The sequence below is a fragment of the Manis pentadactyla genome, chromosome X, assembly GCF_030020395.1.
Source record: "Manis pentadactyla isolate mManPen7 chromosome X, mManPen7.hap1, whole genome shotgun sequence".
NCBI lineage: Eukaryota > Metazoa > Chordata > Mammalia > Pholidota > Manidae > Manis > Manis pentadactyla.
The window spans coordinates 10,070,113-10,085,252 of record NC_080038.1 but is presented as its reverse complement, the minus strand read 5'-3'; the positions used below and the strand labels follow the sequence as shown (position 1 = coordinate 10,085,252).

General features: G+C 45.4%; 1 protein-coding gene across 4 annotated transcripts in view; it reads left to right on the top strand.

The window, feature by feature from the left end:
• The window catches only part of PIR (pirin), a 106,732-nt gene that overhangs the window by 28,126 nt on the left and 63,466 nt on the right, over positions 1–15,140 (top strand). For 3 of the 4 annotated variants that reach the window (XM_036912924.2, XM_036912927.2, XM_036912925.2), the window contains exons 4-5: positions 3,728–3,811; positions 6,911–7,117. In XM_036912924.2, coding sequence (XP_036768819.2) covers positions 3,728–3,811; positions 6,911–7,117 — 291 coding nt within the window. The remainder of the gene's footprint in view (positions 1–3,727; positions 3,812–6,910; positions 7,118–15,140) is intronic. The other variant, XM_036912928.2, reaches the window with a different exon arrangement.

Here is a 15,140-nt window from a genome sequence, read left to right as displayed (position 1 = left end):
TATAGGAAATGGCTCACGTGGTTATGGAGGTGAAGTCTCATGACCTGCCGTCAGCCAGCTGAAGAGCCAGGACAGCCAGTGGTGCAATTCAGCCTGAGATCCAAAGCCTGAGAACTGGCCGGGGGTGGGAGTGGCGGGGGTCGCTGCTGGTGTAAGTCCCAGAGGCTGATGGCCAAGAACTGAGAACTCCAAAGCCCAAGAATAGGAGAAGATGGACACCCCAGCGGAAGGAGAGGGAGCAAATTTGCCCTTGCCCTGCTTTTTTGTTCTCTGGGCCCTCAACAGATTGGCCAATGCCCACCCACACTGGTGACAGCATCTCCCTTCCTCAGTCTGCCATTCCAATGCTAATATCTTCCATACGCACCCTCAGAGACACATCCAGAAATGATGTTTTACCAGCTACCTGGGCATCCCTTAGCCCAGTCAGGTAGACATGTAAAATTAACCATCACAACCTAGAACCTCCAATTTCTGTAGCCATCTGAAGTTGGCTACAACAGTTAATGGAATTACCTGCCGAGGCCCTACTGCGCACAGTGTACGTGGCTGACATTGTTCTGCAGAATGACACGTGACGTCTCATGTCAGCCAGCCCTGATTTGCGCTGTACTAAGTGCTCTATCAATACGTGGTTTCAGGAAATGGCACCCAATAAAGTTAGCTCCAGAAGTACGGGTTTTTTTTAAGGCTACAGTGTAAGATTTCAAAGGAGATCTTTAATTGCCTTTGGTTTGGAGTATGAGGAAGCAAAATAAATGATGGCCTGTTTTTCTAACCTGAATTCTGAAACAGTCGAGAAGAAAAAAAAGTAAGAAAGATGGCAGACAGAAACATACCTTTATTTCTGGTAGAGCTGATATTGGAGAATGTACCTTATATCTGCTTGCAGCTGGACCTTCCAATACTGTATCTGAAGCTTCGGCAGACTTTATGTGGACCTCACCAGTTGTGCTGGACCCCTGCAGGCCACCACTCTCGGGGCTGGCTCTCTCACAGAAGCAGAGAGCAGAAGAGGACGCTTGCTATGTGGGCAGACTGATTCCCAAAGAGGAGGGCAGGAGGCAGGGGTTTGGCTGTGCAAAAGCACAGTTCCTTCTTTCAGGTCCATCAGTCAGATCAAGTTCCCTTTCCACTATGGAGGGGCGGCCGAGTCACAGCAAGAGGAGAGGAGTGGTAACAGTGGTGGAGTACCTCCCTGGGGAAGGGAATATCAGAAAGGGGAGCAGTGGTTTTCCCTGACGAGTTGTGGAAGGTCCTGCCTGCTTTAATCTGCTGTGGCTGATGAAACAGGGGTCCCATGGTGTAGGTGAGGACATGGCCGTGGGAGACCAAGGTCATTGCTGAATCTAGTGTTGTCATTAGCGCATTTTCTTGGACCTTTCTCATCTCTCTAGTCTCATCTCTTGCCATTCCCATTCCTTGAAGGAATCACATTGTGTCCCATCCCTGCTTTGATCTCACTTGCTCTGAGAAGCTCTACCTTCCATACAAGCATGAGTTAAATATCTTCCTGTGTGCCTCCAGTAACCTGTACTTAGCCAGCAGAACACTTATTCCATACGTGATTCCCCATTACTCTCTTCCGCGTCAGAATATAAGCTTCGTGAAGACAGTTGCGTTTTCTGTCTTGCTTTTTGCTTTATCTCCCATGGTAGTTAGGCCATTGTAAGATTTCAGTGAGTATTTGTTCAGTGAATTCATAAATGTATTATGTTGTTGGTGAACTTACCTTAATTTCTTACTTGAAAAATACTCGGTCACAGGTTTTGTATCTGAATTGATCATCTTTTGGCTATTTCCCAAGTAAACAATTATATAGGAAAATGATAAAAAATCCATTGCCTCTTGTGATTTATAAAACAACTTTATGAATTTTCACATTAAAAAAAGATTAGTTAAGTCTACTTTTTCTGCCTTAGGATGAAGCAAAAACATATACTACAAAAACAATCTAGCCTAGACATATGTAATGGATCCTGCTATGGAGAAGGAAATCATAATTTTATTTGTGTGGAGCAGCAGTTATCTGATGTGTATGCTGAGAACTTCCTAAGTTCTCTTCTCTCACCTCTTGGGTGTAATTTTTTGTTTTTCTGTCTTACATATAATATTTTTACTCTGTTTCTTTTTGTGGTTTTAGGAAATTGTGATTTGTTGGTAAAAGCATTATTTATTCATTTTATGTACTGTTTTAAATGGTTATATTTGGTAGAGTGGGTCTTTGAGTGAAAATTAGATTGGCTTAGATTGTTACAAGAGATGGTGGGATTTTAACTGCAGACTGCATTTTCTGGTTCACTCATTCAGTAATGTTTACAGAGAATTGCAAAGTGAAATTTCCATGATTAGAAAGAATAAACACAGTAAGCTTTAAAGAAAACACTGGGATAGCTAGACTCTGAGATCTTCATCCAGTAATGTAAATGTTAGACATTGTCACCCGTGAGCCTGAGGCAGGGAACCATGTGTGGCTTGCAAATAAACATGGTTTTGCATATACCTTTCAGAATGGTTTAGGCTGTTTGGTATTTCTTGTAGGAATTACAGATGAGTTTCATAAATGTGTACAAAATGAGCAGAGTGGATGGTTGAATCAAAATAGAGTTGTACAGAGAGAACTCCTACCCCAACACACACGTTTTAAGCTTTACATATTAAATTGTCTATTTCAAATAACAATGTCATCATGTCTCTGGGGGTAATTTAAATTCTAAGTATCTGGGTGCTTTGTTTGTTGGAAAAATCACAATAGCTTTAAAATTGAGAACTTTAGAGTTGCTTCATTTTTCCTTTTAGTAAAATAAGGAAATAAGGGCTCATTTTCTGCTGCTCCTCAGAGCTTGTATACATCTCGCTCTACCAAGAGGTACTGTGTGATGCAGAGGTTCCCGGGAAGGTTTTGCTGCCCCCAGAAAATGCCTGCTATTGCTGTCTGCTGATTGAAGATTCATTTGTCCAGACCAGTGGTGTCAAATAGAACTTCCCATGAAGATGGAAATGTTCCATAATCTGCACTGTCCACTATGGTAGTCACTAGCCAGATGGGGCTACTAAGCGCTGGAACTGTGGCTAGGGCCACTGAGGAGCTGACTTTTTAATTTCATTTAATTTAAACTTAAGCAGCTCCACGTGGCTTGTGGCTACTCTGTTAAACAACACAGAATTTCTTTTGACTTTGAGATTTAGTGTGGACATGCCTCTGGAAAAGTTGACTTTAATTTATATGAATTCATTTGACATATTTTACCAAGATTTATCAAGCACCTAGTGAGTATGTGTACCTGGTGTCAGAAATACATTTCCATTGGATTTCTCAAATCAGCTTTTAGGGGAAGGTGTGAGACATGAGATCTATCACCCCACACACCTGGGCGAACATGGCCTTGGTAGCAGGGCCCCTGCTGTTTCAGCAGGAGCTTCCTCTCTTCCACCCTGAGCTCCAGGACACACGACAGCAGGGCCATGACCTGCCAGACCCATCAGCGGGGGCTTCTCTCCCCTGGCTGTGAGCTCCGGCACGCTCAGGGCTGCAGCTGTCCAGAGGCAGGCAGGGGCGCCTGTCTGAAATTCTCTCCAAAGCCTTGTGTGGGCTAGCACGGCCCTGTCACTGATTCATTCCCTTAGCTTGCTCCCTTGCTCCTGACACTTTTCCTCACACATTTTCTGGGGGGAAAAGTGAACAACTACCCAACACCTACTTTTTCTTCTGCTTATTGTTTCCAAGGTGTCTTACCTCCTGGAAGGGGGCAGCATGGCCCATGAAGACTTCTGTGGACATATTGGTCAGATGAACCCAGGAGACCTGCAGGTATGGCCAAGGACAAGGAATTGCTGATGGCTTAATAGCCTTTGGGTGTGCATGCTTGCTCTCTCCACTTCCGGTACATTCACACTTCCCTCCCTCTCTCTCTCACATCTTTGACCTCTCCCTTTCTGTGGATCCTTCCACTCGGCCTGAAAACCTGTGTGTGTGGGTCTCTTTTATTCCCCCCACCTTTCCTTGACCACCCCCCTCAATCATTTTTTAGCTCCTACTTAGTTTTTTTTCTCATTTTTCTCAAAAGAGTACTCAAGAGTGGCTGTCTCAACTTCCTTAGCTTCCATTTCGTCCTTCACTTTCTGAAGTCAGGGTTGGCCTCTCAGCAACCCCTGAAACCTTCAGTGAAGTTGTTCAGGGAATGGTCACACGTTACATCCCAGTTGCCATATGCAGTGTACCAGTTTTAGTCCTCATGTTTCCAGACCTTTCTGCTGCAGTTGAGGCACTTTGCTATTTATCTTCCAACTCGTTTGCAAGTGTAGATGTTGTCACCTAAGACAGTGACCTAAACCCTGCTGCCATACTAGAGTTGTCTGAGATGTGTTGGAATTAAAATCCCCAGGAAATGCCTGGCTCATCTTTGCCAGTTTTCTAAGTCAGAACTCAGAATCAGGTGCTTTCAGGGATCATTTACATATTATGTGGCTTGATAACTGCAAACATGTGAATCACGGTGTTTCAGTGAATATGATATTTAAAGGCAGAAAAATAAGAGCACAAAAAGTTGTGGCCCAAAGTCAACAGTACCCTCTCACTGGCACAGAACGAGAGGTGGATATCATGACTGGCTGTGTCCTGACTAGGGAGGTGGCGAATCTTCTGCCCTCCACGTGGCAGTTCTGAAGGGCATCTGCCTGCTTCCCAGTAGGATTGAGCGCCAGGTGCCCACAGATGTAACCTGTGCATTAACACCCCTTTTGGGCTTTTTTCCCTTGCCATCAGGCTGCCTCTGCAGCCGTACATGTTAGGTAGGCACTAGCCAACACCTTTTCTACCATTAGAATTTCACATTTGATTAGGAGAATGATTGCATTGTGTCCTTCAGTTTAGCCAGCATTTTCACATGCATGACCTCACTAAGGTAAGTATTATTTTTACCTCATTTTAAAAATGAGGGAGTGGGGATATAAAGATGTTAAAAAAAAAAGATCTCCATGGCTTCAGGGATAACAGGTGGGGAGGTTGAAAAGAAAACTCTGTTCTCCCCTCCAAATCCAATGGGTGGGCCATAGTAAGAAAGGTATTGCCAAACAGGTTATATCTAAAAAATGGCTAACCAAGGTAGGAAAGGCAGATGGAAATGTGGCGAGAGGAAGTGTTGCAGAGGCAGTGAAACACAGATAGGAGGCTAGGGGTCCTGGCGGCCCTGTAGCTGTCCTCTGGCAGGGGAAGCTACTGTACACTGCAGGAGAGCCGGGGCCAGCAAATGTTTTCCATGGGGACCACATAGTAAATATTTGTGAGTCATATGATTGGAGGCAAATACTCAAGTCTGCCTTTGTAGCAGGAAAGCAGACCTGAAGGTATATGTCCATTCATGGGCGTGTCTGTGTGCTGACCAAACTCAACGTCCAGAACCAGGTGGTAGGCTGGATTCGGCCCTTGGGCTGTAATTTGAGACCCCTGGGGTAGAAGGTTGCATCAGCCTTGTCAAATGTCAGATAGAGGGAAATCTATTTCGATTCAGTGAAAGAGAGAAAACTCTAAAATATGTGCTGGCCTTCTTTCAGATCCTTGAACTAATATCACTCGTTGTTGTCTCAGAGCCTTTTCACATACTGTTCCCTTTGTGTGGACTCTTCCTCTTCCCCTTCTCCCGGTCAGCTCTTCCTCCTTGCTCGGGTCTCAGCCTGCAGGTTGCCCCCTCAGGTAAGCTGCCTTGCCTGGGCTCTCGCAGAGGCCTGTCTTCTCCACGGCGCGGAGCATGACCATCATGTCAGTCATCACCTGTGTAATTGCTTGAGGTATTGTCTCCCTGAGGGCAGTGTGGCAGGTGCTCTTGATGGCCAGCCCTGTAGCCCTTTGACCCACCTGGTGGTGACAGTTCCCTGTGTGGGTGACTCCCATCTCAAGTGCTGCTACTGTGCTCAGGGCTTTCCACTGCCCAAGTACTCAGTAGCTAGAAGTGCCAGGGATTGAACACCCAAGGGAAACTCTGGTCAGGGAGGATGGGAGTGGTGGACAAACGCCCCAGCTTCCGCTCCACCCTGTGCTGCAGCTCTGAAGTGCATCTGCACGGTTCCCATGGGGCTGGGCCAGGCATCCGCAGATGTAACCCGCTCATTACCACCTCTTTGGCTTTCTCCCTTGCCTGGCTCACTCTTCACTGCTCCTGCACTTGTGCTAACTGCATCGCTTTCCACATACACTAACTGCGCTCAGCCCAGTCCCTGTCTCAGGACCTTCTGTGGAAGTGCCCAGGCCCAGCCGGGCGGGCAACTGTCAAATTCCATCCTTTCATACCTGGTTCCCGAGACTACTGTCTGGGGCTGGCCCCCAGTATGCTCTTAATAAAGAAACAAACGAATACTTGAAAAATCCACCCATCTGGGGTGGGGGGTGGCCCCCAGTCGGTGGTTTGCTGATGCAGGGATAGAAAAGTCCAGCTCCCTCACCTCACTTTGGGACGCAGGTGAAGGTTGATCCAGCTCTAGACAGAGCTGCCCATTGGATCGGCTAAGGCCCCAGTTGCAACCACATTGCTGGTTGGCTTCTCCCCCATCAGTCTCGGTTTCTGCACTTCTCAAGGTGTAGCTCCCAAGGGTACTCCCCAATACACTGCCTGCAACTCTCCGTCTCAGGGCTCAGTCTAAGACTCGGGGATCCAAAGAGAAGATCCTTTCTTTTGTGGGGATTCCAGATTTGATGCTTTGAAGGCAAGCAGGAAGCATGGGAAGTGTGTGGAAAGCTGGCAAGGGCTGCAGTCTTGTCCCTGTGGCTTTGTGATTCCTCAGGGCGCCCATGAACTCTGGAAGGAGCATGAGTAGGGGGCCTCGCCAAGTCACCGGTGCCATAGTGCCCCCTCCCCGCCAACAGACTTGTTAGAGACTGGGTGACAGTCCCTTCTTGTTGGTCTGATATTTGCAGTGGATGACCGCTGGCCGGGGCATTGTGCATGCCGAGATGCCTTGCTCAGAAGAGCCAGCCCATGGCCTCCAGCTGTGGGTTAATTTGAGGAGCTCAGAGAAGATGGTGGAGCCTCAGTACCAGGAACTGAAAAGCCAAGAAATCCCTAAACCCAGTCAGGATGGAGTGACAGTGGCTGTCATTTCTGGAGAGGCCCTAGGAGTGAAGGTAAGGCGTGCTGCTGTGTGTGCGTGCAGTGACCTACAGCTGGCCCCATCTGGGTCCTCAGCTCTCACTGGGCTTCCGCAGTTCATGTCCTGTGGGGCAGACTTGCCTCCGAGGTGTCAGCATAAGTAGAACCTAAGAGAACCCAGAAATTTTTGGCCACATGCAAACCCATGTGTTAGGAAAATTATAAGAAAGCAGCCTCATATCAAAACTTTGGTCAAAAAGCAAATTTTCAAGGTATATCTTCATATGTGCAGATTTAGCCTATTTTCTTTTGCTTATAGTGGAATTTTATGGCTCCTTGGTGCTATGAAATTGCCACCTTTAAGAAATAAACAAAATAACAAAAACCCAAACCTGCTCTGGTCCCTGAGGGTTTAAATTATATATGCTCCACTTAGTAAGGAAGGAAAGCATGCTACTATATCATAGAAAAGGTTTTTAAAATTAATTGGAACATTTATTTAACCCATACATGCCATGCCCTGTATTCTTCTCAACCGAGACTTTATAATATTTAGGTTTAGGGTCCCACATTTTTAGTCAAATAAAGTCAATTTAGGCTAAAGATGATGGACAGCTGTGTGGTAGGAAAAGGGTGTGGCAGTCGTACCCAGGTAGTGGTGGGCTGGATGACAGGCTGGGTAGCATGGCCCCTTAGGTGGGATTTCCCAGAAGCAGACGCCAAGATGAGAATTCATGTGTGTGTGATTTTAAAGGAAGCGCCTCTAGGGGAGCAGGGAAAGGAACCAGGACAGGGAAGGGAAGGGAGCCAAGCAGAGGTTTCATCTCATGCAAAGTCCCAAAGAGGACGGGGACTCTGGGAGATCAGTCTGCCCCTGAGTGGTGCCAACCCACTCCGGGCTAGGGAGCTGGGCCTTCATGCTCCCTTACCTCTCGCCATTACTTACGGCCATTGAGTTTGGAGCAGGTGGGGCGCAGAAATGGTTCAAAGGATCTCGGGGTCTGGGAGGGGCCCTGACGTCCAGTCCCACACGTACCCTCTGGAGTTGAGAGGTCAGCATATTGAGAACTGCTTTGCCATTGTCCCTGTGGGCAAGCAGCACTTTAGATTATTTTAAACTCTAATTTATGTCCATTTAAATTTTGTCTCTCAGCACTCCCAGGGATAATGTCCTGGCAGCGGCTACTCGCCAGCCACTCAGTGGGATGCATGTTATGGTTAACGGGTCAGTCAGGATCAGCGGTTGGGATTCACTGGTTTTGATATTTCTTGCACTGTAACCACAGTTCTTTACCTGTACTGGGTCTAGATGTATGCCTTATTTTGCTTTGTGTTTCCAGTACAAACAGAAGTAATTGAAGGAAAAGAAAAATCAAAATTCGCTCCCTATGACACATATCTATCTGACTGCTGTCTATACCTCTGGCAGGCCTCTGGCCGATTTTGCAGTCGGAAACATGGCCCTTCATCATGTTTCTGTGAACTGTTCTGTTTTGCCCAGCTGGGGCAGTGCCCTTTTCTACCGTAGGTCAAGAGTTTCCTTCCTTCAGCTCCAAAGAGCAGAATTCCGGTCCTGTGAGGTCTTCCTGGTATAAGGCAAAGGACAGCCTGTGTGTACAATCAGCAGGGAGGCCTGAGGAGGGCAGAATTAGCGCAGAAGAGAAGGGCGCACTGTTCCCTGTGGTGTTCGCGTTCTGTGTCTTCAGGACTCCCGGGCGCTAGGGGCCTGCCTTCAGGGATCCTGAAGTGGATGGTGGAAGTCAGGGGATTTTCCCCTCTCCACTTCAAAGCACAAGCCTTTGCCCTTCGTGTTTACTAGAATTGGCCTTAAGATTTCACTTAGAAAAAGAGTTGAGCTGTCCGCAGCTAAAAAGAGAAGTTAGAACCACCAATTTAATAGAGAAGCAAAGCCAGCAATATCACGAATCCTTAGAGTTCACAACTGCTTCTCATTTATAGAAAACTTGATGCAATTTTAATGTGGGAGCTGGTTCCAATTACAGGCAGGACATTTTAAAGCACTTCCAAGCAGCAGACTGCACGGTCTTGCAATCACAACCAAGAATGAGAGACCAGAGGTAATGTTTCAACTTTGTAAAATAATGTCTTAGTAGCTGCCAGTGTTTCTTTTTTCTCTCTGTCAGGTAAAATCTCTGAAGAGAATTAGATTCTCCTGTGTAAATGATCAGTTTTTATTATAAGGGCATTTGAATAAGGAACTCTTAGAACTATGGGCAGAATTAATTTGAATTTTGAGAGGCAGTGTTGTGCTGTGGTTACAGACATGGACTCTGTGCTTCATTGTCCTCATCCATAAAGTAGGATGGCTGTGAGGATTAAATTATTATTTTTTTTACTATCAGTGCCAGGCACATTGTAAGCTCCACCTAAGTGGTGGCTGTTCCTATTACTATGTTGATTGCTTAGTGTTAACTTGGGCAGGAGCTGGGCTGAGATTTATGTTTGCTGTCTACACTAAAGGCGCTTGCTGGGATTTGGGAAAGGTAATCAGGCTGCTCTGAAGAAAAGGTATGTCTTGCCAATGGGTTTCAGCCCCGGGCAAGTTCGCTATGGATTCAGTGTGACCAAAGAAAATTGACAGCAAAACGTTCTTTGGGGTGAAAGTCTTATACCCAACTTTATTTTCAGGTGGCAGGTCAGTCACTAGAATCCCATTCACTAAGAGCAAGTCTGTATGCAGCAAGCCAGTCTCTACCTCTGGGCCCCTCTGTCCGCACAGCCATTCTCTGGGCTTCTCTGCACAGCCGTCCCACACAGCCATCCTCTGGGCCTCTGTCCTTGGCGTTGCCACCACTCCAGCCTCTGCTCTGCTCTCCTGCAGCCTTGCAGCCCTGCCACCATGTCATGCCCAGAGCACTGGGCAGAGCTCTTTTTATAGAGTCAACAGCCATGTATTGCCCACATATGTGCAGTGAGCTAGCCAACCATGGCCAGGTGAGAATCCTGGCCACAGAAACTCTTATTTTATCCAGAAGGTACCAATGTGAGTTACTGTAAAGATGGGGGACTATTGGCCATTTCTCTCTGGGTCTCACAAGAAGCATGGTTTTGTACATCTGAAGCTTTAATAGCTACTCACCAAGGAATGACTGGATCTTAAAAACAAGCCAAAGATGATTTTGCATCAGGAAGATAATTTTAACTTAAATTGCAAGGTGAGGTTGGGACTCTTACCTTTCAAGAGATTGATGTCCTTATAACCAGTATGGAGTCAAGAACAACTCCCTTCCCCACAACTAAAATACCTAGAAAATGGAATTAGTGACCATTCCAGTGCTTCTCCAACTTTACTGCTCATATGGATTACCGTGGGACCCTCCTTAAAACACAGATCCTGATTCAGCGGCTGGCTGAGAGCGCAGTTCTCTCCGGCTCCCAGGTGACGCTGATGCTGCGGTCCAGGGCAGCTCTTTGCAATATGTGTAATGACCATGGGGGGCTCCAAGACCCGGGGGTTTTCCCATCATGGGGAGCAGTTCAATGAGGCACCTCTAGAAGATGTTAAGGTCCACCTCTCTGGCATCTGGCAAGTCTTATTTAACCGTTCTGGACTTTACTTCCTACATCCACAAAAGAAGATGAAGGGGTTTTTGCAAGAAGTTGTAAGCTTTTGCAAGCAACACAGCTGTCCTTTTGATATTCCCAGAGGACATCAAAATGTACCCCTGTTCCAGGTTCTATGTGTCTTAGCCCATGGGAAGCCACAGCCAATTTTGAGCAAGATTCTGCCAGGGCATCACGGTCTAAAGTGAAGGCTGAAAGGGGGAAAGATAAAAATGGGATGCTTTATATAGTTTCTGTCACTTCTGTAAGGTCAAAATCACATGTTTATTTCATGAGAGAATGAAATTCTCCAAACCCCATTCCATCCTTATCAGGCAGCCAATCAGCAATATTTATTGCCAGTTCTCTCTGGAACATGATTCTTTTTCCAACAAATGCCTTTACTTGCCTCCTGTTCTTTTAAATTCCATTATGTCAGAAGCAAACATTAAGGAGGCCTCAGCCCCACTGGGGTCAGAAAAAGGCAACCTGGAGCCACATTGCCTGGGTTCAAGGCCAGCTCCACCACTGACAAGCTTTAGAGAAGTCACTTAAAATTGCTGGGCCTCACAGTTTGAAAAAGACATATGCAACCCTATGTTTATCAGAGCACTATTTACAATAGCCAAGAAATGGAAGCAACCTAAGTGTCCATCAGTAGATGAATGGATAAAGAAGATGTGGTACAGATACACAATGGAATATTATTCAGCCATAAGAAGAAAACAAATCCTACCATTTGCAACAACATGGATGAAGCTAGAGGGTATTATGCTCAGTGAAATAAGCCAGGTGGAGAAAGACAAGTACCAAATGATTTCACTCATATGTGGAGTATAAGAACAAAGAAAAAACTGAAGGAATAAAACAGCAGCAGAATCACAGAACCCAAGAATGGACTAACAGTTACCAAAGGGAAAGGGACTGGGGAGGATGGGTGGGAAGGGAGGGATAAGGGGGTGGTGGAAGAAAGGGGGCATTATGATTAGCATGTATAATGTGTGTGTGGGGCACGGGGAGGGCTGTGCAACACAGAGAAGACAAGTAGTGATTCTACAGCATCTTACTACGCTGATGGACAGTGACTGTAATGGGGTATGTGGGGGTAACTTAGTGATGGGGGGAGTCTAGTAAACATAATGTTCCTCATGTAATTGTACATTAATGATACCAAAAAAAATTGCTGGGCCTCAGTGTTCTCATCTATAAAATGGAGATAATTATAATGACCCAGAGGGTCATTGGAAGGATTAAATTGGTTAATATGTATAAAAATTTAGAACAATGCCTGGTGCAGAGTAAGCCCTTCATGAGCAGTTGTTGCTTTTATTTCTTTGCAAAGCTTTGTATAGTGTTCATGTGACCTACAAACATAACAAAAAGCATCTTCTTTTTGATGGTCAGACTGTATTTCATATTATAAACAAAATTTTAAGAATTCATTTCCAAAAGAGTTTGCCAGTGTGCTGGACCTACTGCCGGGAGAACAAGCCGGGCAATAAACCCTTTCACCCCAAGAACACTCTATTGTCATTTCTTTGGTCACCCTGAATCCATAGCGAACTTGCCCCGGGGCTGAAACCCATTGGCAAGACATGGGAACTTTGAATTGTTGGATTGTCCCCGGCCCACTTTAAATGGATCTTGCTTACTTTACTGCTGACTCTAAATTCTCAGCCCCCCCCCACCCCGGGTTTAGTTTGCTTCTGTTCACTGTGTGATGTGGGGGAGCGCTGGCCCCGTCCCATGGGAGGCCTCTTTCTTTGCCAAACGCAGCATGACTTCCTTAAGTAGCATTTTAAAAACTATTAAGTCATGAAAACAGGTAGCACAGATCCACACTTTTTTTCTTTTTTTTTTTTTTTGCCTTTGAAGTATTCCAGCAAGTTTGTGGGTCAGGCTGGAGAAAGAATGATGGATCTACTCCTGGCAGAGGCTGTGAGTGGGGCAGTGGGCTTTGGACAAAGGGAGCTGGAGGAAACAGGCTCCAGCTGCCCCAGGGCGCACGCGGATGGGGGTGGGGGACACGGCGCTTCCGGAGGCCTCTGTTCTTATTTATATGTCAGAGCACTCCGGTAGACTTAAAAATGTTCCCTTTGGGGTGAGGCAGGTAAAGATGGGTCTGAGACTTCTTTCAGGGTGTCTTTTTATTTTTAATTTTGAAAGATGTGTTTACTTATTGAAAACACCAAGTTAAACCAGAAAAGGAAAAAGAAACAAATCTTAAAATTAAAGCCGAACAGAAACAAAGGAAGAACTTAAAAATTTGTGTAACAGTATCAGCAACATAACCACACAGAGAAAATATTTGTTTTAAGGGTTTTTAAACGTAGTTCTCTGTACATTTTTAGTGGGATATATTCTAAAGAGAAAACGAATGGCACAAAAATGTTAAGCTTCACTCCATAGTTTTATTGTTAGGGTTGGCATTACAATCTTAAGACCGATTTGTGTATTTTGTGAAATAAAACAAATGAGTAACTTTGTTAATATTTTTAGGAATCAAGATTTTCAGTGTAAAAATATAGGTGCAAATATGAAAGAGCTAAGAGAAATAGTGTAATATTATATTATACTATATTATAATTATACTATATTAGACATTAAATGGACATTTAAAAAAATGGATGGCCATTATCTCTACAAGGTGGTTTCTGGAAACCTAATATGATTTGATCATTTTAAGAATCCAGGATATAATGGTGCAATTTTATGTTTATTGCTAATGAGAGTTTTGTTCTTTATTTTCATCAACTTGACTTTTATGGTGCAGGTTTAATTAGATACTATCAGGAATGCTAAAAAAAAAAAAAAGCCCCACCCAAGATTGAATTTCCCATTTGAGACCCTAAATAAATGTATTTTGATGGGTGAGTGTGGAGAGAGAAGAAAGGATATACCAGCTTATGGCAGAGAGCCTACTGGTCTCCCTTTGACACAGGGTAAGGGGGAAATAGCATTTGGGGGAAAAAAGTGCAAAGTCCTGTAGAAATGTGAACTTGAGGATTTCACCAACTCCGTCTCCTCACTGCTATTCACCAAGGTCCAGCCTACGTCCCTCCCTTTGGTCAAGTCTTCTCAGCTGCCCTAGATCCACACAGCCATCTATCTTCACAACTGATTGGATTCTTGGACTGACAGTTATTTAATTCACAGGTGCCATTGTTCTGTGAGATCTATTCATTCAGCTATTAGGCACCTGCTGTGTGCAGGCACAGTGCAGTGCCCTGGAGATATGCTATGAATAGATACAACTACTGTCCTCAAAATAAGGTCACAGTCTAGCTGAGGAGAGAAACTGACAAACATGGAAAGTATAATGGGATATGAGAAATGGGATATGAGGCAGTATGTAAAACTCCCATGGTAGTGTGCAGGAGGATTGATTGCGCTTGTGTGGATGTAGGGAGGGAATGAAGGAAAAGACAGTGGCTTGTCTGAAAGGCTTGGATAGTGGGAGTGCAATAACGATTTTTGGGTCCTGATGGGGGCTGCATGGGCAACCAGATCTCAGTGGGGTTGCGACAGGGAAGAAGGAAATGATGCAAAATATTGGGCTGGAGGGAAAAGCAAGACCCCAGTTTGTCTACAGGATTTTGCCTAAGGCTGACCTTGGGTGAGTGTGTACTCCTATGTCCCTCTCTCCCTGGGTTTTCAGTGGCGTGGTTTGAGATTAAGGTGGGGTGGGGTGCTGTGTGCAGTCCTGTGGCATCTCCAATTTCAAAAACCAGTTCATTCCCTAGGACCTGCCCAATCCGGGGCCTTGGAGCCCGAGCAGATGATTGGCATCACCCCACAGGCAAGTGCCAAATGTGGTTCTGCTTCTGTGTTGACAATAGGCACAATTAGGTCTGCTAGTCCTGTGTAAAGAGGAGGGTGCCAATGAGACACACCCAGCAACTGCCCAGATTTGTCCTGTGTAGGCAGCTGGAGTTGGCACTTCATTTACAGTTAGGAATGTTCAAACAAACAGTGGTCAGAATCTGTTCAGATCTGCTGTACAAAAGGTTGCACTTGCCCAGGGCAGTCTGCTCACCCCAGAAATACCATTCTTGGTGTGCACTAAGGGGACCAGATGTTCTTATTCCTTCAAGATGTTCCTGCTGACCTCATCACCTAGGAAGTACATTCCAGTGCTGTCGACAGGCCCTCTTCTGCCAGTAAATGAAAGATGGATAGGTGCACTTTTAAAGCAGAACTTCCATCCTGTGCCGCTTATACTTTGTTGGCCATAGTAATCAGGATTACAAATTAGCAAGGAAATTTAGACTAAGCATAAGAAAACTATAAAAAAAGCAAGGTGTCACCCTCAGTCAAGGTGGCTGGACACTTTGCATATCCTTGTAATCAGGTCTGTTGCTGTCAAGGCTTGTACTTTTAGGATACAATGATCCGTCCCCAGGAACACATGGCATATCTTTCTAACCACAGTGAAAAATGCAGGACAGCTGGAGAGAACTTTAGAGGCTCTGGCATGCTAGGTTAAAAGCTGAG